This window comes from Myodes glareolus, chromosome 7 (genome assembly GCF_982192425.1).
Source record: "Myodes glareolus chromosome 7, mMyoGla1.1, whole genome shotgun sequence".
In the NCBI taxonomy this organism is placed as follows: Eukaryota; Metazoa; Chordata; class Mammalia; order Rodentia; family Cricetidae; genus Myodes; species Myodes glareolus.
Window position 1 is genome coordinate 11,088,896 of NC_142032.1, and position 22,788 is coordinate 11,111,683.

The 22,788-nt window shown below is 42.1% G+C and overlaps 1 protein-coding gene across 7 annotated transcripts in view; it reads left to right on the plus strand.

Annotated features, from left to right (window-relative positions):
- Window positions 1–429: 429 nt before the first annotated feature.
- Window positions 430–22,788, plus strand: part of Sorcs1 (sortilin related VPS10 domain containing receptor 1) — a 515,423-nt gene continuing 493,064 nt past the window's right edge. For 3 of the 7 annotated variants that reach the window (XM_048424038.3, XM_085694084.2, XM_085694083.2), the window contains exon 1: window positions 493–1,150. In XM_048424038.3, coding sequence (XP_048279995.3) covers window positions 593–1,150 — 558 coding nt within the window. In that variant the 5' untranslated portion in view covers window positions 493–592. Of the gene's footprint in view, window positions 1,151–22,788 lie in introns of all 7 variants that reach the window. The other 4 variants (XM_048424036.3, XM_048424035.3, XM_085694085.2 and 1 more) reach the window with 3 other exon arrangements.

Genomic DNA, 22,788 nt, shown 5'->3' on the forward strand with positions numbered 1-22,788 from the left:
GTCAGCTAATTGCGTCGCTCTCTGCTGCCTTCTGGGATCTTCCGCAAGCCAGGACACACAAGCTCTGCTCAGAGTAAGGACTAGATGCCAACTCACTCAGTTTAAGAGGGAGAAACAGCAAGAGCTCACACATCCTTATCTCCTAACTGAAAAAGACCAGAACCGCTCCCCCCCCCCCCCCCCGGACGGGTACGCGGGCTGCTTTCTGGGACTCCGCGAACTTAGGGGAGGGTCGTCTTGGGCATAGCTGGTGCCCGCAGCCCTGTGCACAGAGCCCGGAGCTCCGGCAGCGCCCGCCCTCCCTCCCGCGTCGCCAGCCAGCTCGCGGCGCCCGCTCCGCCCGTGACTTCAGTTCGGCTCCACCCCCGCGCGGCGGCGGCTCGCAGCTCTGTCCCAACCCGCGCGCTCCGCACAAGCCCAGCCCGGGCAAGCGGCAGCCACCTGCCCGGCGCCGCCTCAGCGCACCACGCCGCGGCCCAACTTGGATGGAGTTGGGGTCCTGAGCGCACACCCTGCCGCCTTCAGCCTGGAGCCCCGCACCGCCGCCTGCCTTCGGTCCGGGATCCCCTCTCCGCTCCTCTCCGCTCCCGCGATGGGAAAAGTTGGCGCCGGCGGCGGCTCCCCGGCCAGGCTGAGCGCGCTCCTGGCGGGCGCGGGGCTTCTGGTGATCTTAGCCCCCGGCGTCCTCAGCAGCCGCTCCTGCTGCTCCACTCAGCACCCCGGCTCGACCCCACGCTGGACCCTGACCCCAAGAGGTTTTCCTCACCCGGGACCGCTGGGTCGGGCTCCTGCCACGCCCCCGCCCCTCCTTATGAGACCCCTGTTCGCAGTGGCCCCCGGAGACCGGGCGCTGTCTCTGGAGAGATCTGGGGGCAGCAGGGTGTCAATGACGACCGCTGCACGCTCTGGCCGAAGGAGACGGAGTGGAGCGGATCCTGTGAAGACTGAACCCGGAGAGGGTGCGAGTCGGAGCCGCCGGGGCATGCTAAGGGATGGAGGGCAGCAGGGGCCTGGGACTGGCTCGCGGGACCCGGACAAAGCCACCCGCTTCCGGATGGAGGAGCTGAGACTGACCAGCACCACGTTTGCGCTGACTGGAGACTCGGCACACAATCAGGCTATGGTCCACTGGTCTGGCCACAACAGCAGCGTGAGTAGAATGGAACTGTGGGCAAAGGGGCCAGAGAAGCAAAGGGTTACTGTCCGCTGTGAGATCTGATGGAGAATGTGGGGGAAAGAGGGTTCTGGACTTGGGAATTGCTTCACAGTGAAGACTTCCCAGCGGGCCTCCCTCAGGAGTTAACGGTGCCTACTAGGGAGCCCTCCCACCCCCAACGGCAGTCTTCTCCAAATCACAAGGTTCAAACTGGAACTGAACAGGCAGACCCTTTTTATTATTATTATTATTTCTTCAGTGACACTGGAGGGTCGAACTGAAGACCAAGAACGGAAGTGTGGGGGTGTGCTAAAGTAGTTTTAATACAGAGATGAAAGGGTTAAATATCCAAGCCCACTGAAATTCCCTTAAGGGACTTTTCCTTACCTGGATAGATTTATGGAGTGCAGGAAGAAGTCGCGTGTGTGGGCTTTTTAATTTTATTTTTATACAGAACACATAGCCCCTTGTTCCGCCCAAGAGAGGCAAACTGCAGTGCGATATTAGGTGCCCTTTTTATTATTATCTCTTTGTGGACCAAATGGATGCAAGTTTCAGCGCAGAGCCTCCCCAGCATCTTCCCAGAGCATTAGCAAGTGCTTTTTGAGAACCAGGGCTTCTCTAGCCCATGAAAGGGCAGTTGTTCTCAGGCATGGTCAGCCTGGGGAAGATCAGATAGATAGATTTCAGGGACAACAACAGGGAGTTGTTTTCCTACCGACTGACCTCCTCTTGAGCAGAGCTCAAATAAAGGTTTGAATTTCCCTTATGAAGACAGGAAAGAGATTTCAGGCGCTGGGAGATTTAGGGTGCAAGTCACTGATTCTGTCAGGAGATTCAGATTTTCAGAAAAGCCTGTGCATTTGAAATCTGAGGAAGCTGTACAGTTCAACCCAAACGTAGAAACTTCAATGCTCTGAAATAGTAAAGGACCAGCTTTGATGGTAATAACTAAAGACGATTTAAAAGTGTATGTGTAAAGTTCTCCCGACTGCTGTGAAGCCGAGGAGCAAAGTTAAAGGCTTATAAAAGGGGGGAGGGTCTCAGTTGCAGCTTCTATTGGATAATAGAGATCGAGTCTACAATGCGCAGTCGATGCAACCTGGTACCTTTGTAAATGTTTTCTGTAGTGGTGCGCATGCCAGGAACGTTGCCAACAAGTGCCACTTCGCTGAGCTGTGTTCATCGTTGGGTTTTTAATGAGAGCTGAGAAGGCTTTGATGTATAGTGTCATGTATTTGGTGATCTAGCCTATCCTGTACTGAGGACAGCAGCTGGGTTTCTTTACAAGGCAACCTTCGAGACAGAGAGGCAGAGGCTGATGTTCCAGGTGGTTCTCACGAACGGTTTCAATAAAAAAAAATTAAAAAAGCTGAGATTTTACTCAAGTTCTGGACACTCTTATCCTGGTGCATCATGTCTTTTTATATCATAACTGCTAAAACTTGATCCTTTAATTTCTAAGTACAATCTTCCCATGCTGACTGATTAACTTGGGGTCCCTTAAGTGATTAACTCAAAGCTCTGGCGTTGGGAGGAGATTTTGAATACAGCAAATGTATGAGGTCTTGTATTAAGAAAAAAAAAAAGAAAGATAAAACTTTTTGGACCCAAACTCTTCCTGGCTTTTAATGTAATTCAAGCTGTAAAATATCACTCATCCATTAGACCTTTACTTTAGTTCATTTCTTAAAAGATCTTGGAAAGAGAATACATGTTTGGCAAATTTTAACCTCCATTTCAGAAATGGTGCCAAGCATTGCCAGCTTTTAATTTCTTTTCGATGCATATGAGTTGAGTGGGGCTTACTAGTGCTAGGGCTTAGACAGGGAGATGAATCTAAGAAAATGCAGGAAATAATAAAGATGGTAAGTGTTAAAGGTCTGAACACTCAAATTATGTTGACCACAGGGTGAGATTTTGACCCTCTGATGTCTCATATTCCACAGCAGCCCTCCCTCCCCCCTCCCCAGGTCCTGCTCTGAGTATCTCACAGAAGTACTTCTGCTGTTATATTATGTATTTGTGTAGATGATGAAGAAAGAGAAACAGTGTTTATACAGGTCCATTAAATGAAACCAGTCCTGCTTGTCTGGACCAGACTCCTTGCAGATAGAAAGATTACAATATGTTGTACAGGGGAAAGATTCAGAAAGACGCTTTAGGACAGCGTTGTGCAATGAAAGTAGAGGGAGAACTGAATTCCAGAGCAGCTCCTTGGTGTTTGATCACGGCTTGTTGTTCATGCTGTGGGTGTGGAATTCATCTAAAGAGGGGGAATACTTCTGGATTACTTTCCAAGAATTTTAGGACAAGTTACTCATAACTAGGTACTGTGACTCAAATACTTTGGACCTGTTCTCAATTTTATCATATTTATCCAGAGTGAGAAATCTACTTATTTCAACCTAAGGGCAATATTAGGGAGTTCCCATGTTTTCATACTTAGATATCTCCACTGTCTTGAGTCTCCTTTCCAGTTCTCAGGGATACATGTAACAAGACTCCAAAGCCTTTGTCACATTAGATGAAATCCTGTGCTAAAAAAGGTCCTTTGATTGCAATAACACCAGAGTCCAAGGTGCAAATGCATGCTAATTATAGGCTGCCTGCCAAATTGGTGAGAAACTCTGAATTGGTCTCTCATCTCCTTTCCTTTTTCCTGCCCTGTCAGCTATTGGGCTTATGCAGTTGTGTAGAGACAGAACTGTTGTGCCTCATCCGTGGGTGTGATGTACTTCCTCCACACTGCAGTCTTCTCCCTTGATGGAAACCGTTGCTAGAGTTGGTGGAACACCTGGGGGGATCTTCTGGCATGAAAGGTGCTGGGTATGAATCATTTGTCATAAGCTTAGTGTCATAAGCAAGAACATATTGTCCTTATCCTACTCGTTCCAGGCATGCTGTGCCCTGATCTAAATTTATGTAGTAATCCTTGGAGTGTGGCAAATGTATTTGTCTATAGACGCGTTCATGGTGCTTTATGTGTTGATACTTTCATCCCAAGGGATTTTAAAGTGTTATACTTACTAATCTATAAAATCCCTCGTAGGTGGTAAGTAGGTGACAAGTGTTAATATCTTCCTTTCATATTTTTTTTTGCTGGAATTAGTTTGAATATTTCAATTCATCACCCAGGCTTTTTCTCACTGGCAATAGTGCTAAGTGACTGGTTAACAGACCTTTTTGCTTAGATTTTCCACCATGAGAACTTTTATGTTGTCCTCTTCAGAGAGTATGACTGTTTGCCTTTAATGGTTTCTAGAGTTGACATTTCTAAAGAACCTTACTGAATAAACTGAGTTCCCACTGGGGCATGCCAGGTGTCTTTCATTCACCATCTCACCTAATCACGTTGAGTAGACGTTCTTACATAGAAGAGGAAGCTGAGGCTCCAGCCCGGTAAAGAACGACCGGGAGAAAATCGTCCATAAATGCACAAAGTAGGAAAGAAGCTTCTGTAGTCACTGCTCTGACACCCCCAAAACAGCTTGCCTTGTGAGTTTTTAAGTAGACAGAATACTTAAGCCTTTGGGCTCTGTATATGCAAAGTCCCATTGTGAGTTGGTGTTTGATGGCAATAGGAAGGCATCTTCTGGGTTGAAGACTTCCTCTCCTTGAGGAAAAGCAAGTGCTTTACTGTATGCCTGTCATCACATAAGCCACTGTAAGTAGGGAGTTGGTTGTTCTCAGCCACCCACCTCTTCATCTTTTGTGAGAGGTGGAATTTGCACCTGGTGATTCTAGAAGGGTAACCTAAGAGCATTCAGCTCTGTGCTTATCTTTGGGAAGAGATTCTTTTTTCTGATTTAATGGCATATCAGATCTTATAAAGGGTAAGGAGGGTGTCAGTAATTTGGCAAAATGTTTTAATACGTGGCTCCCCTTCTCTCTTCTCCAACCTGACTCATTTTTATTTTTAAATAAAGGGAAAAAAAGAGTTTTATCCTTCCTTAGCAAGCTGACATTCTTACTTCTCTAGTGGGTCATTTATGCTTTTAATGAACGCTGATGTGATGTGGGTCTTAGGGGGCAGCAGTGTTAGAAGCAGATGGATCCAAGTCCCTGTCTTAACTCTCCTGTTTGCCACCAGATTGTTTAGAGAAATCACTTGAGTTCTTTGGGACTTAGGCCCCTCTTCTGAGCACTAGAGTGGCATGTCTTCTATAGCATTTTTTCCCTTGAAGATTTCATGTCAAGTATATTAAGTACTTTGTGTTGGCAAGTACTCAATAAGCAACCCCTCTTTAGGTGAAAAGAAGAGCTGTTTTTTTTTTTAAACTGGTAATTAAGAATGACAGATTAGAGAGCTGGTTGCTTGTATGCAGTCACATCATGCTGTAATTTCATGTCCTCGATTTCATCCTCTGCAATGATTTGAATAAATTAGATCATGGCCCTTTTCCTTAAGATTGACTTGATGCTTCATTCAACATGCAGACTGCCGAGGTCCACCTCACTTGTGTGGTCAGAGAGGCTGAGATTTAGACCTGACACAATGACCTATAGTTCTTGTTTCGCATGGTTCTCTCCTTCTTCCCCCACAACACCCATGTGCAGATTTGTTTCTGAGGTATCACATACTCACTTTTTGAGCTCTCCAGAGATTTCTTTCAGTCTGTGCTTATGGATTTATAGGAGCATGTGGTTGACTGGATTATTTTCATCACATCTTAGTGTTAATAATGTGCTATTTTGTATTGGAGGGCAGGAAAATGGTAAAATTGGGAAGTGAAAATGTCTTAGATGTTCGATGGGAATTTTCTAGAGTAAATTAACTCTAGGATGTCTATCTTTTCAAGTAGTTCCTTAGACATTCTTAGGCTGGGTTGAAATTGCAGGTGAAGTAAGTGAATTTACTAAGGGCTGACTAACACGTGTTGGACTGACTGACATATCTCAACATTATGAGAGCCTTCCACAAATTGTATATACTTTTAATTCTACAAATACTTACTGAACTCCAAATTCTCATCTTTCACTGTCCTGGGGTTGCTTGTAGAGTGGAACACAGAAAAAGTAAACCTTTACCCTCAGAGAACTTGCAGTCTTGTACTCAGAACCAATACAAGAAACTGAAGCAGATCCAGAGCCCCTGGAGCTAAAAGCTAATAGTGGGGGTTTAAATGCTTGAAGATATCCCCTGGAAGGAAAATCTTCAAGCATTATTGCAGGTCAAATGCTTCAGTGGACCCTTCCTGTACATGGAATATTTAAGAACTTAGTACATATAATAAAGGCATTTTGAGCTGAGCAGATTGCATAAATAATGTTGAGAAGAGGTAGGCCCACTAACTACCTGTGCCTAGGAAACCTACTAATCTTTATGATAGCCTGTGTTGGAAGTTTAAACACTGACAGTGGCCTTAAAAGTACAACGGAAGACAAGAGTATGCTCGTCAGTCTTGCACTGAACTTGGGTCTCTTCAGCGGCGAGTTGTTGAACAGAACTGCCGTGGCCAAAGCCACACAGCCCTTACTTGCACATTAAATCTCAGCTGGAGTCAACTCTCACGTTTATTTTGACATATTTTTCTACACACGTCCCCCACACGCCAAATGATCTGCTATTGTTTAGGTTTTTAGTCAAATGCATCCTCAGCTACCACCTGGAGAATAAATTAGTTTGCCCCTTCCCACCTGACAGCTTGCACGAGTCACTAAATGTATGTTAAAATATTTGTCTAGCTTAAGTGGATATCTCGATTTACGCCCTGCAGCTCTGCATGGAGAGTGGGCATACTCCATCTTCCAGTTCTGATAGGAGAGCTGTCCAAATCGTCTCTGCTGTATGTGACGTCAGTGCCAGAGAAGAGAGGTGATCAGGGTGAGGCGAGGCTAGGTCCCATGCAGGCTTGAAGATTACTGTTGGGGAGCTCAAGCCCTGCTCAGATGGGATTCTTGGACTAGTCAGATGACTGATGGTGCCAAGGTGGGATCTTACTGCACAGCATTGAGACTACGAAAGCAGCCTGTTCTAAGACGTAGGTGTGGAACAAAGAAAGCATGTGAATACTCTCATCTCTTCCTGCCATTCTACATGTGTCTAAAGATATTGTATCTGCTTCCATAGCGCTCCTGAAGGTTACTTTAACACTTTAGATCAGTTACAGCCCATTTTCCTTCTTACAGAATGCTTCAGTTCTCAAAGACTGAAGCATGACGTCCACTACCTGACTTGTATTCTCAGCACAATCTTGTGAAGTGAGAGAAACTAATTCAGTCTACATCTCAGAGAGGGAATCCTTAGCGTTGCTGTTAAACAGGTCATTTTGCATACTAAGAAAGTCAGAAACAGTTAGCTACACTGTGCAACTGATGCTTGGTTCAGAGCCTGCTTGCCAGGTACTTTCCAGACAGGTGTTAGAACATAGTTACATGCTAGCCTCGGGGGTGGGTAAAGCCTGTGCACCTGTAGCCATTGTGTTGAGAAGTGTGCATGGTGGCCATGGCGCTCCAAAATTCTAAGCTCTTCAACTTCGGCTGAGCTCAGCTGTTCAGGTCATTTGCTTTTGGCTTCAGAGAATGAGGCTTCATCCAAACTCATGTTCTTTGTTTACTTTCAACCTTGAAATAGTGATCTTAAAGAGAGATGGGAAGGGGGCCTTCTGGCAGCGAGCTTTCTGACAGTAACCTACGTGACGTCTATATTCCACTATTAATGCGCTGCGGAGAGGACATTACACAGTACTGAGGTTGTGGTAGCCAGGGTGGGGAAACAAGGAGTAGAATAATACTACCACTCTCTCCTTAACTTTTGTACACAAATGAGTCCTAATTAAAAATGATACTAAAGGTGGCCTCAGTTAAGGGACTCTAGAGTGTCAGTGTGGAGGAGTGAAAATTGATGAACATGGATTTTACTTGCTCACGAATTAAACTGAGTCACCAGTCATTATTTTTTTCCCCCATCACTTCTAGGGGATAAGAATCTAGGTGAGTTTCTGACAGTTAGGGGCAGGGGTCTATCTGCAGTGAAGACAAATTAGTAAACAACCCAGAGACCTCTCTCAATATTGTAAATAGCCTTCGAGTTACTGGTAGCTGCTCACTGAGAACATGTTATGGGCCATCAATTTGTCATGCAGTCCTCATGGTGCGTTTGCAAAGTAGTTACCACTGTTTCCACTCTAAATCTGGGACTATCCCAGCCTAAAGAACTCCCGTAAGGTTGCCCAGCTGATAAATATCCAAGACAAGATTTGCCTTTTGCCTTTTTTGAATTCAAAGCTTTCATTGCTAGAACATGCTGCCCCTTATAGGGGTTTATTTCTGATAGTTTTGAAAGTGAAAACTCCAGACACCAAGGAAGAGGGCTTCTAAGGAAACTTTTGGTACAAATGAAACATTTTGGGGCACCCTCTTCGGCCTTACTCCATTCTCAGGTCACTGACACATCATGCTTTGCTGAGAAGTCAGTTGCTTCACGGTACAGCCTGACCAAATCCCTAACCTCCGCAAAAACCCATGCCAACATGCCTGGGTTCAGCCATGCCTCATTGTGCTTTTGAGAGAAGCTGTGTAGGATGTGTTCTTTGGTTACTCCCTGCTGGCTAATGACCCTAGTGTTACAGTGTGGACAATTGTAGCTTTTATTTTAAGGGAATGCTAATAAGAATGATGTTATCACACAACCAATTAATCAGCTTATGCCCTGGAGCAAATGGATTGATGTCTCTGATCATCATTCCCTAACAGAGGAATCTGGCTATCCAGGCACCAATCCTGTACCATCAATCCTCCTCAGGGGCCTGTATGTATGTGTGTGGGTGGAGTGTGGGCTGTTCATGGGAGAGTGTTGCTGGGCAGGAAAAGCCTGCCTTCTCTCAGCAGTTCCACCACGGATTCTCAATTAGCATCTTTAAGGGGCTTTAAAAGCCTACATTAGACATGCCCAGAACTCTGTCTAAGAAATGTCTCTGCAGCCTGCTTTCTCCAACTTGCATTTTGGAGAAATGATGGATGGAGAGATTCTAACTGGATGAGCACATATTTAGCTACAGGTTCCTCCATCAGTATTTCCTATAGGCATATCCTGGGATTCACTCTTAAATTAACAAGTGAGCAGTAGATGCTGGAATCTTTGCATTTGGAAAAATCCCCTGGAAATGGCTAGGATCATTCAGTTTGAACTTTGGCCCCTTTAGACGCACAGGAATGAGCTTTGGGTTCCATGAAGCTCTTCCCTGTTGGCATGATTATAATGTTAACAAGCTATGTTTTCCCATGAAGAACCAAGGCACATAGATTTTTCCAACTCCTTAGTAAACCGCCAGGACTTAAAACATAGTAGATGGTCTTGTTGATCATCTGGGACAGGATGGTCTCCTCAGATACTGCTTCTGCCATCCAGCACATACTATGAAATTATCTTCCCTTCTGTACATAACCTAGGTCAAAATGTATTGGAAGTGGCAAAGGCATATTTAGTATATTAGAGATTGCTTTATCTTCCTGCTTCATTATCTGGTAAATACATAAATTTGTCTAACTGGGTAGTTCCATGCCTCAATTTCCGTTTTGAAATGTGGACAATCCAAGAGAACCTAGACGACAATGAGGATCCTAAGAGAGACATACATAGATCTAATCTACATGGGAAGTAGAAAAAGACAAGATCTCCTGAGTAAATTGGGAGCATAGGGACCTTGGGAGAGGTTTGAAGGGGAGGGCAGAGGCAGGGAGGGGAGCAGAGAAAAGTTTAGAGCTCAATAAAAATCAATAAAAAATGTGGACAAATAAAATATTTGTTAATTTTTTTAAAAAAATTTGTTTTTGTTTTTGCGATTAATGTAATAACATTGTTTCCTCCTTTATACATAGGTGATGATTAAAAGTGACGATGAATATTAAACTGCGTAAAGCAGCCCCTAGTATGCGTCATGCATCCAATGAGGGTTACTATGGCTGCTGTCATTATCATTGTTGTTTTGTTGGTACTGTTCCTGGTATTAATAGTATCTGTGTATAGCCTACTAGAAGATGTTTATAATATTGCTCTCTCTCTGCATTAATCCTTTAATTACACTTGAGTGTGTATGAACACATGTTTAAGTATGTGTAGGTCAGAGGACAACATAAAAGAGTCAGTTTTCCCTTTCTACCATTTAACTCAGCAACTGAATCGGGTTGTCAAGGTTGGCAGTGGGCATCTTCACCTGCCGAGACATCTTGCCAGCCCCATGCTTTATAACTCCAGTCCTATTACTCCATAATGAAGTCTGAGAAACTGACATTTATTTTGGACAATTGGGGAGGCAATCTTCTCAACGTCTCTACCTCTTTTCATGTGATACTTGTTTCTTACATAGTTCCTGTTTTATCTGCTGTTACTTAACAAAAAACCAAACTTTCTGTGGAGAACAGTGGTTTGTCAACCTGTGGGTTGTGATCCCTACAGGGGTCGCACATCAGATATTTACATTAGGATTCATGACAGGAACATTGTGGTTATGAATAGCAACAAAACAATTGTATGGTTTGGAGCCACCGCAATGTGAAAATCTCAACATTAAGAACGTGGAGAACCATTGGTGGGGAACAAACAACCTTTGACCTTACACAACTCTGTCACAGACGATTGAAGCTGTGCAAAAGCTGGTTTCATAGGCACATAGTTTGAATTGTGAAATCTCACAGAAGACAAGAAAGAGAGAGGAACAGATTATAAAATGGTGCTTAATGAGGCCCAGGAAGCCAAGGGCATTGTGGGCTTTGTTGTTCCCACATGTATACCAAGTTCTGTAAATGTACTTGGATGTAGTAAAGGTTTGAAACCCTTTCAATTACTGAATTGAAAAACTTGAAAAAAAATTATGACTCAAAATGTTTGCTGTGGTTATGATGAACATTGGGATTATATGCGATTTTTTTTGTCTGTTCTTTTGCTGTTTCCTAACAGAGATGAATTGCTTGAGTTCTTTTTAAAAGTTTCTTCAAAAAAGGAAAATAAAACAAAAGAGGGTAAGCATGCTTGTGAACTTGGCCTCATTAGAACTGACTTCAGGCACTGAGCTGGACAAAGCACTCACATCATGTTGCCTGCTTCTGTTCTAATCAGTGCTGTCAGGAGACAGTTCAGTGCCCAGGGTTTTTTCAACAACAAGAACACTCCTTGTCTCTCTCCCGACAATACAGCAGCTGGTATTACTGGGCCCTTTTTCAGCCATACCCATCCTGATACAAAGGAAAAAGAATACAGAGATAGTTTGTTATCTGACAACACTTACCAGAAATTTTGGAGATCTCAATTTTCCCAATAAGTTACCACATATTTTAGTTGATATTTCATTGTCTATCTGGATCTTGGCTTCTATCTTATATCATAGATTGGCACATAAAGACATTCATGATCAATGTGCATACCTGTGACTCTGTGTGTGTGTGTGTGTGTGTGTGTGTGTGTGTGACTCACAGCAGCGTGCATGTCATTCGATAGTATTAAGATATCTGTTCTTAAAAGTGAGATGGGTAGACTTGCATGTCAATATATATCTAGTGACTGTTTTTCAGAACTCAGTATTATGGTCTCTAGAAAAAGGAGAGAGGAAAAGCAGCAGAAAGAAAGAGAGGGGTAATGAAAACAGAAATATGAAGAATGAAGGTCTGTATAACAGAGAGTATGACAGACAGACAGACAGACAGTGATATTTATACCAACCTATTTTGTCTCCTGTTTTGTTTCATTTTCAAGTAACTTAAAAATAGCTCAAGTGATGTGTGTTTATTGAGCAGATAAAATTCACATATAATACTGATATTTGTCAGAGTCATAGGCAAACATTTTAGGTCATAAACACTCGTTGTAAGGAAATATAATGATTTTGTATTATATAATAGGTGAAAATATTTTTTGTAAAATTAAATGCTTTATTTGAAATGCCTTGACTTAAATGGTAATCTCTTTTTTTATTAATTTATTTATTATTAAAAATTTCCACCTCAGGGCTGGAGAGATGACTCAGAGGTTAAGAGCATTGCCTGCTCTTCCAAAGGTCCTGAGTTCAATTCCCAGCAACCACATGGTGGCTCACAACCATCTGTAATGGGGTCTGGTGCCCTCTTCTGGCCTGCAGGCATACACATAGACAGAATATTGTATACATAATAAAATAAAATAAATATTTTTAAAAAAATTTCCACCTCCTCCCTACCTTTTTTTACCTCCCCTTCTCCTCCTTCCCCTCCCTGTCTAGTCCCAAGAGAAGTCAGGGTTCCCTGTCCCGTGGGAAGTCCAAGGTACTCCCCCCTCCATCCAGGTCTATGAAGGTGAGCATCCAAACAAACCAGGCTCCCACAAAGTCAGTCCATGCAGTAGAATCAAAACCCAGTGCCATTGTCCTTGGCTTCTCAGTCAACCTTCATTGACAGCCACATCCGGTTTGATCACATGCTCGATCACTCCCAGTCCAGCTGGCCTTGGTGAGCTCCCATTATATCCGTCCCACTGTCTCAGTTGGTGGACGCACCCCTCGCGGTCCTGACTTCCTTGCTCATGTTCTCCTTGAGAGAACAATAATCAACTTTATATGGAAAAACAAAAAACCCAGGATAGCCAAATCAATCCTAGGTGAAAATATTTTAAGCAAGAGAGAGAAAAGAGGGCATGGAGAACAAGTGAAATGGAGATGGAGTTATAGACTGATAGAACAGGGAGATTGGAAAAGAAAAGGAAAAAACCCTGAGAAGCAGACCCAGAAAGCCATAGATTAGGAAAGGCATTTTGAGAGGTGGAGCTGTAGTAGGGTGCTATAGACACACGGAGAACAGGAGATGAACACGAGAAGAGGGACAGTCACTGAGTGGCGGAGACTTGTGATATAGTCTGACCATCAGAAGTGCACAGCTTTCCTGGTTCCCGGGAAGGCTGCACGCTTCCTGCTCCACAGGGCTTCTCTGGCCTCTTGTAAGACAGTATTTAGCACCCAGCCATGCCAAGTAGCTAATCTAGGTCTGGAAGCCCTCCATGGGTTGTGGCTTTGAGAGCCACCTGTGTGTTCTCTCTGGTGGAAGTGGTATGTGCAGTACTTATGCACAGCTAAGAATTTTCAAGAGTGTTTGCAGAAGTGAGCCTGATTGGTTGGTGCAGAGACAGCATTTTAACCTTTTCTGTTGTAACTCACCTGTGTTACTTTGGATACATAACAGGATATGCATTTTATAATATTGAAAACAGTAAAGCACTTTTTAAGTGGCTGCTATGTCAGTACTGAGTGCTATAAACACAAATACCTGATCTTTGGCCCAGAGGGCACACATCCTGGTTGAAACAGACAGGCATGTAACAGGATGAAACACAATTTAGTGTGGTAAGTGCATAATGGCTTAATAGAGCTTTATTCAAAGTGCTCTTAGAGCAAGGGGGCGGGTCTGTGCTTTTGCCTGAGAGTGGGAGGCTATGTTTTAAAGGGAAGTAGCATTTATCTGAGACTTTATTGAAAGTTAGGAAAACTATAGACACAATATACTGTGATAGAAGAAAATGCTTTTGAGCCCCCTCTTAACCCTCTGAATCCTGGGTCGTGAGTTCAGCATACGTTGTTAGCAGTCAACAAAGCTGTCATTGGTTTGACACCTCGTTCTTTAATATTTGTCATTTTAATGTCTGAAATACTTGGGACAAAGGTTAATAGGGCTTTAAAATAACAAATTAGATTCCCTAGTTTATAGTTTTCTGTTAGATTATTGACCACAGAGCAGACAAAATAATTTGATTTTCCAGAAGAAACAAACTCATAAAATTTGCCCTACCCTTTGATACACACATGCGTGTTCTGATCACCACATCTGCAGACACACAAACATCTTCAAAATATGATATGATTAGCTGAGCAGTGATGGTAATTCTTGATGGCTATTCTGTGTTTCTGGTTTCTGAGTGTAAGGTGAGGGTTCTGTTCATCTTAATTCCTACTCTATCAATGTAAGTGGTGAGATTTGTTAGGGCTAGTGAGTCCATACTCTCTTATCATCAACACTTGCAACTAGAATGTAGTCTTAATGACAGTGAGTACACTAGAAAATTATGCACTAGTGTTACTCATTTCTAATTGGTTATTCTTTGCAAATAGGAGGCAGCATATAAAATTCAAATTCATAGGAAAGTCCCAGAAAGCAAACTTAGCTTTTTTCATATTACTTTCTTTCTAGATAACAGAGAAAAATATAAACCTGCAGGGGGAACTAGTGATTAAAGCACAGCTGGGAACAGGAGAGGATCCCTCTGGGGTGAGAGTGGGCTCCCGGGCTGTGAGAAGCTGATGCCTAGGTGAATTTGCCTCTAACTTCCATGCTAGGTGCTGTCTGAGAGCATGTTGTGAATTCCAGATCTGCATCCTGGGTGACTTGGGAAATTTTGCCTGATACTTTGTGCTTCGTGTTAAAAGATTGAATGCTAGATTTTCATTGTTCTAAAACAAAAATGACTTTGGCAATGTTTTCCCAGTGATGTCAGATATGCCCTAAATTAGCAGTTGAGTGATCTTTTTTCTACTTAAGCTTTGACTTCATTTCATATATGAGACACTTTTTAAAAAATATGCATTTAAGTTATATTAAAAATCTTAGAGAAAGAAAGAGAAAATCCAACTCTCCCAAGTTGTTCTCTGACACACACATGCACATGTGCACAGGTATGCAAGCACACACACATACACACGAGCACATGCATTTGCATGCTAAATAATGTTTTAAAGAATATGCTGAAGGAATTTTAGGAATAGTAGGGCGGACTTGCTGTCTCATCATCTATTTTTATATGACTTACAAGTTATTAATGGTTTCTATATTTTAAAGTGACTGGAGAAATTAAAAGAAGGATGCTTTGTGACATAAGACTGCTTCTTAATACACTTGGAATGTGGGCAATTCAGTCACACTGTTGGCTGACAAGCACAAAGCTGATTGTGAGAGTGACTGTAAGTCCATCAACCCCATATATTTATTCTCTGACTCTCTGTAGAGGAAAGTTTGCTAGTTACTCATTTGAGGGCTTGGGTAGAACATAAATGGTCAAGTACAATTGAGAGCTGGCTGTCAGCTGTATGCCAGTTTTGAGAGTGGTCCTTTGATCTTGCTTTTCTTTCCTGAAAGGTCTGTGGGCTCCCATCCATTGCACATTCTGATTCTTATGTGTACCATCCATCTTCTGTCCACTCTGTCTGCTCGGCTTCTTCCTTTCTGGAAACTTTGTCTGCATGTTAAATCCTTTGCATTTGGAAATCATCTCCTTGCTGACAATTTGTCCAATACTCCAGGAAAAGGGAATACAAGACTGTTATGAAGAAAGGTCTAATATTAATATGCTGGGTCAGGCTGCCTCCATCCAAGCAAGTACAGCTCTGTTTAATGAGAGCTCCTGGAGGGAAAGGCTCCATTTCCTTCATTTTTATATAATTGTATGTGACATATAGGATATATCTAATAAGCACATTTTTATATATGGCCCAGGATTATTCCATTTACCTTTTTGTATGGAATACAAATTATTAGCATTTTAATACTATAATCATAAACATTTAGCTATTTCTACTGTCTTGATTCAAGAAGTGTAAGACACCTGGTGTGTCTCTTTGTAATGGGGGTGGGGTAACCCAAGATAAAACAAAAAAGAATGTAGAAAACAAGGAAGAAAGGGAGGGAGAAAAGCCTAGACTTGAACCAAATAAAATTGCATTGGAGGGCACAGCTTTCCTGCAGCAGGACAGTGTGGGATGCATTCCAGATGCCAGGACAAGCTGGTGGCAGGTAGGGGCTAACATTGTGTCGGGCCCACGGGAGACAATAGCAGCATGTTCTTCATACATTGCTAAGCTAAGAGCCAGCCCCCATGCTACAAAGTCTCAACCAGGCTAGAATGTTTCAGAAATGAGGAGGACATATTGCCTTGTATGAGAGAGTGCCTTGCAATTGTGATAATGGAAGGACAATGAGAAAGCAATTATGGGTTAAACCTGCATTTTCTTCCTACCATACGTACACAAAGGGATAGATAGAGATTTCTCTGAGTTTTTCTAATGATTTAGGCATGATAGAATTTCAAGTAAAAATGGGGAAAGACTACTTTTTTGAGAACTCAGAGCTAATGTATAACAACAAATGTTACTGACGGCTTAGTATCTGCCAGATATTATTAAAGAGATTTACATACCATCAGCAATAGGAAATAGATACATTGCTCCTTAAATTGCCATTATGAATAATACTGCTGTTAATGCAGCAGGATGTAGGCAAGGTCATTATTCCCTATAAAAACAAAAAAGTAGTTGACCTATGGAGAAAGTAAGAAGCACATACCCAAGGTCATATGGAAAGCGGGGGTTAGAATTTAGGCAGGAAGCTAGGTTTTAAAACTTTAGACAGTTGGAGGTTTACAAGCTTATTTTTAAATCACTGTATTTTGCTATGTTTCAACTTTATGGCATTATCTTCAAATGGTCACAAGATTTTCCTGCATTTAACAATTATTAATTGACTGCTTAAGATACAGGAGATACAGTCAGGAACTGAGAATGTATTCAGAATAAAGCTAGTAGTCAGCTGTAGCCTGACTCTCTTTGACTATGGCCCTTCCCAGTTGTCTACGGGATTTGGGAGGTTGTGATGCCAGACATCTCCTTTCATAATGAAAGACCCTTTAGAACCCAAAAGATTATTTGTCCTTTAGAATAAAATTGACAAAATTAAAAGGAAACATTTCTGTTCTATTTTGTTTTGTTTGCAGTATGATAGACACTTTAGACAGCAGGTAGAGGGTCAGGTACCATGATTATAATAGTATAAAATGCATTCATTATTGGAGCTGGAGAGATGGCTCATCATTCACATGGCAGGTCACAACTGTCTGTAATTCTTGGTCCAGGGGAACTGACACCCTCTCACACAGACATACCTGCAGGCAAAACACCAATGTCCATAAAATACAAATAAACAAATTATTTTTAAAAACTGTTTCATAGAAACATACATTTGAAGAAATAAGTGCTTTGTTTTCCGTTTATAATAGAGATTAGTGAAGTAGTGTTTATGGGTATAAAGATGTATAAAGAACATTATATATTATATATATTTCATATACTATTATGTGATATATGTATATATTATTATATTATGATATCTTTTATACTATATGTATCTCTGCTTTGCCTTCATGTTGGTATCTTCAACTATATGAACACCTATAACTGACGAGTTGTCTTCGGTGTTTCTAGTTTGTGTTTGTATATGAGGGACTTTCTGCTTTCATGTGAAAATGAGAAGACTTGCCAACTGAATGACAAAGGAAACATTATATATGTACATGAAAACATTATAAAATAGTTAGCATCCAGCAGTAGTTTATGTACCAAATTAAAAATAGAAACTAATTTTTTTAATTATCTGGAGAAAAATCAGGGTCTTCACTTCCTGTACCACCTTCACCTTGCCCTTGGAAATTGTCAACTTCTAAGGAGAGGTGTTTTGTGTTTTTAAAACTAGAGACTATTTAGCTTAGATTGCATTTGTGTAATCTACTGCATTTCACCCTAAGAGCTAAGTTTCCTTAATTTAATCAGAATAAACTTGAAAAGCTTGACCTTGATTTATTATTTAAACTGCCCTGTAGCCAATTTGTTTGTATTTTTAATGGACTTTTTCTTATTTTTAGGCCTCCTTAAAATGTATTTATAGTAGATCATTTGAAAATTCATGGGTATATAATTAAGACTATTCTTTTTCTTCATTTAAACACTTCATGCCTGTAGGTAAATTTTCTTGCACAGTGATTTAGTGTAAGATGCAGTTTCTTAAAACGCAATAGTTGGCCCAATGTCAAGACATAAAACTATTTAAAAAATGGCTTTTTAATCCGTTATACAAGACTGTTTCTGTGATCTGCCTTTCTGGGATGACGTGAAATATTTTTTCCCCTGAAGTTTCTAGATTCTGGCTCTTCTCCATAGACTACATTTTCTTCTTTCTATGATCCCTTCACTAGCAGTTCTTGACCCTGTATTCCTGGTAGTTTACCTCTCTGGTACCAGTAAGAAATGCCTGATACGTGTGCTGAGACTTGATTAACACATCATTTGCTCTAGTGTTATTGTGCCATCGGATGTCATTCACATTGATTTAGTGTTCACCGCACTGGTAGATGTAAATCTGAGCGCTTCCCCAGCCCTTCCTGCATGGGGGAGAGAGACACATGGAAACTTTACCAAAGGCAGAGACAAATTAAACTGCATCCCACATACTGATGACTTAATTCTTCAAAGGGGGCTCTGCAGAAATTCGTGGCCTCTCCACAGAGCCACTCTTTTCTCTTTCTTTTTGAAAAGATGGTGTGGAATTTGTCACTCACATACCCTTATAGCCCTGCACGAAAAGCAGACCACTGAGTGGGAAATGCTTCCCTGTTCCCACAGTCATCCTGAATTTTCTAAGTGCTGAGAGTCACTCCTGTGTAGGACAGAAGTCACAGAGGAATGTCAAGGACGGCACCAGGTGGAGCTGTTCCCTGTGTGAAGGTGCTGAACCAGGCTCTGCAACCCGGTTCAGCAGCTCACTGTAGAGTGCAGACTAGGCCAAGTGCTTGTTTGTGGGGCTTTTCCACGCAGGATCATGCTCTAATTGGAAAGCCTGGTGATTTTAAATGAGCATTCCTAAGATGGAGGAACAGTGTGCCTGCCTCTATGGCAACATCACCTCTCATGGGCAGCAAAGCCCTAATGGTATCTGCAGTGCTATTTACTAAATCTGCACCCCTTGCTAGAAATAATCCTGCCATCATGCTCTTAATGCTAGTTAGGACCAGGGATACAGAATTATTCCTCTCCTCGACCAGTTCACAGATTAAAGGGGGAGGGGAATAGGAGAACGATGAATTGGTAAGCGCAGTCCATAAATTCTTACAGAGACGGAATAGCTAGCCAGGGGAGAGAAGTTAAGTATCAGCAAAGGTTTGCAAGAAGTTGTGCATGAAGTTGCTGACACATCAATCATAGCAAGAATTTTTCAGATGAAGCGTTGAAGTGGAAGAACCATCGTGCGTGAGGGGCTGGAGCATAGCAGGTATGGCGGTTCATAGAAGGCAGGATGAATTGAGTGGACACGAGGAGGGAGAACAGGGTTGAGAGAAATGAGCTTCTGGCACAAAGGGCCTCACAGCTGAGATGGAGGAGTTCGGGCTTCATTATGAAGGTGTGGGGCCTGACATGATCAGCATGGCGACAATGAATTAGATGGACGGGGGTGAGCTGTGAAAGACACAAGTTAGGAAGCTGTTTTTAAAGTCCATTCATCTGTTGGGCCTGTTTGCAAGGTCTGTGTGAGCAGCTGAATGATGGACCATGGATGCTGACACTGCCTTTTGATTCCCACACTCACTCTTTCTAGATAACCCCAGAGAGGGCAGGACCAGTGCAGCTTGACACGAAATGTGTGCATTTCGTTCTGATAGCTTTGGGGGGTTAAATATGTCAACTTTTCCTCTTATAGATTTCTCAATATGATGTAGGTGGGCCTTCTGTCTATGTGTTATTTTCATTGATTAATAAAGAGACTGCCTTGGCCGTTTGATAGTACAGAAAATTAGGTAGGCAGAGTTAACAGAACAGAATGCTGGGAAGAAGGCAATGAGGCAGACGCCTTGGAGCCAGCCACCACGTCAGACATAATGAATCTTTCCCAGTAAGCCACCACCTTGTGGTGCTACACAGATTATTAGAAATGTGTTAATCAAGATGTGAGAGTTAGCCAGTAACTAACTCTCTAGAGATAATGGGCCAGGCAGTGTTTAAATGAATATAATTTGTGTGTTGTTATTTCCAGGGCTAAGCTAGCCATGTGGGAGCCGGATGGGACGAAAAGCAGGCCTGCCCGCAGCTCCTCACTACATCAATACCTCAGGGTCACCTGAAGCTAGCTAGAAGGAAGCATGGCCAGAGGTCAGAGCACTTGGGGGTTTTATCCCTAGGTCTTTAGTGACTCTTGTGTTGTGATTTCAGTTTTGTTTTGTTTTTTTTTTTTTAATTTCAAAATGAAAATGCTATAGTTGACTACGGGAAGATGCTGCCTATTCTAAAGTCCTCTAATGGTGATCTGTTTGTCATCTGGTGGTGAGTGGAATATGAAATGGCGTTTATGAGGATATGGGAGAAGAACCTCAGAAGAAATCGGGCATTAGACTGAGTTACTAACAGCTGAGATTTGCTTGTGCTTATAAGGCTGGATAGTACAGAATTTCCTGACAATTTTAATATAGACCAGTGCACAAATAAGCTATACAAGTAGGGGATGTGAGAAATCTGTTGTCTATCTGAGGCACTTAATAAATCCTTGACCTGACATTAAGCTACCTAAGGAAGAGGCAACATCTGTTTTCTTGTAATAGCCATGTCTAACAAAGTCCCTTCTCACACTGGTATCTGAGAGGTGTCAGTTAATGAGAAAGACTTAAATATCTTTTGAGTACAGTGAACATTTGTGCAAGAACAGAACCTGTACTTTTAGCTTCATTTTGCAGTTCTGGTTTCTGTTGCACAAAATCCAAGCTCCCGCCCCAATGTGACACTCATAAAAATCAATCACCAGAAGGAATTCCGCTAGAATCCATATCTCCAGGGCTCACATTTTAATATGTTTCCTGCTCTAAGCCTCTGCCAAAGGCTTCACTTGGAAGCCGCGAGAAAATGGAGAAAGGCCCATGGGAGACAGCAAATGAGAGTACTAACCCGGGTTCCATTTTCCTAGAATTGAATAGGAAAGCAATAGGAGATTGAGGTGATTAAATTGCTGAAGGAGGGTAAAGCAAGGTGCTCCATCTCTTTTCCTCCCACATCGTGTGTTCCCGCTCGAAAGTATGCCAGAGTTCCAAGCACTTCGGGTTAAGGACTATTTCACATAGTGTTGCATTTTGGGGGGAATAATGGGGCTATTTTACACGCAGGTGAAAACCACAACTTCTGTGGAATAAGTAGGAAAGCCGAAGGATGGTGCTGAGAATGGCACTGCTGTCTCAGCATCATTCTGTGAGTGCAGGACTCTGCCTCTGGGACTGTGTGGGGAGGCTCTGTGTTCAGCATGAGGCCAAGCATCTGGGGAGTCGTGATCAAAGGCAAAACTCCTCTCTGCAATAACCAGTCTTTAAAATAGATCCAATTAGCCCTTAACTAGGAACCCAAGGGATTCCTCTGCCCCATGCCTGTCACTGTTCCACACCACCCAGGGCTTGTGAATGTGCAAAGCCAAGCGACAGTAATAATAACTTCTTTGTGCTATACGATAGAGTCAGGAATGATTTTTAGTCCCCATGCTGAGAGCCAACCCAGTAAGTCTGCATTATGTAAGTCCCACCCCCTTTGAAAATAGTCCTATAATCCCTGCTGGTCGCACCTCACGCCTTCAGTTTAGAGAAGATACAGTACTTGCTGGGTCTAAAAGGAAATGCTAGTGTTTATGTTAAGCTGGAGGAAAGAGTAAATACTATAAATTTCCAGTTCGAATAGTGTGTTCGTGTTGAAGCATTTTGCATTTTTCGTCTCTGGAAAAGAGACAAAATTTTAGCTTCATTTGGGGGTCTCAGTGTAAATTCTTAGGAACACCATTTGAGTGAACATGGGATTTTGCTGGAGTCTTTAGCACTTTAGCTGTCTGCTTTTGATCACTGTGCGCGGTTGACTACCGTGTCTCTTATGAAGCAGGAAGAGCTCTGAGGCCATTCCCTCCAGAGCTCTCACTTTTCAGATGAGAAACCCAAGAACTATAGATATAAAACTGGAAGGCTACAGCACAGCTACCCTGGTTTTTAACAAAGGACTTAAAACCCTGATGCTGTCATATAGCAGTTAAAGAATGGGTTTGAGTTCTTAGCTGGGAAATATAAGAAAGGTCTGATAATTTCTGCAACATAGATTCTTATTGCATGAAATGAAAATGAATACTGTATCTGTCTAATACAGTTAACATGAATATGACAAGGGGCTTGCATGTGAAGTATTTTGGCCAGTGTGCAACCCAAATTAACCACTAGTGTTCTGTCTATCTATCTATCTATCTATCTATCTATCTATCTATCTATCTATCTATCTATCCATCTATCTTCTAACATCTATCATCTGTCTACATCTCTGTTGCCACAGATGTTGCCAAGATAGCTGGCTTTTGTAACACAGGAATTTTCTACTAGATGCAGATTAAAAAATACACTTCACTTAAGGAAAAAAAAAAGCATTATAGATGTTCACTGGATACATTCAGAGACATCAAACAGTCTGTGACAATATAAAAGAATGTTTGCTCATTTATTTGAAAGCTCAGCACTTACAAGCCAGCGAAGACCCAAAGTACAAAGATAACAGAGTACAGAGATACCGCTAACAGTTGAACCACGTCTGTCATGATGTTAGGAGTTTCAGTTTTACCAATACACTTTGAAGCACAGCATTGCTGGAATCATGATCTAGGAAATAAAATGTTGATGGAAAATGGTGTAGATAATGTAAGTAAAATTTGGTTGTCCAAGCTTGAAATGTTTATTACATGTTCAGTTATAGAGCAATACACTTTCCTCTTCAGCACAGAAATTACTGACATGGATTATTTTGCCCAGGTGGAAATGTTTAATTACTTGATTTGACACTGTTGACGCTTTCTTG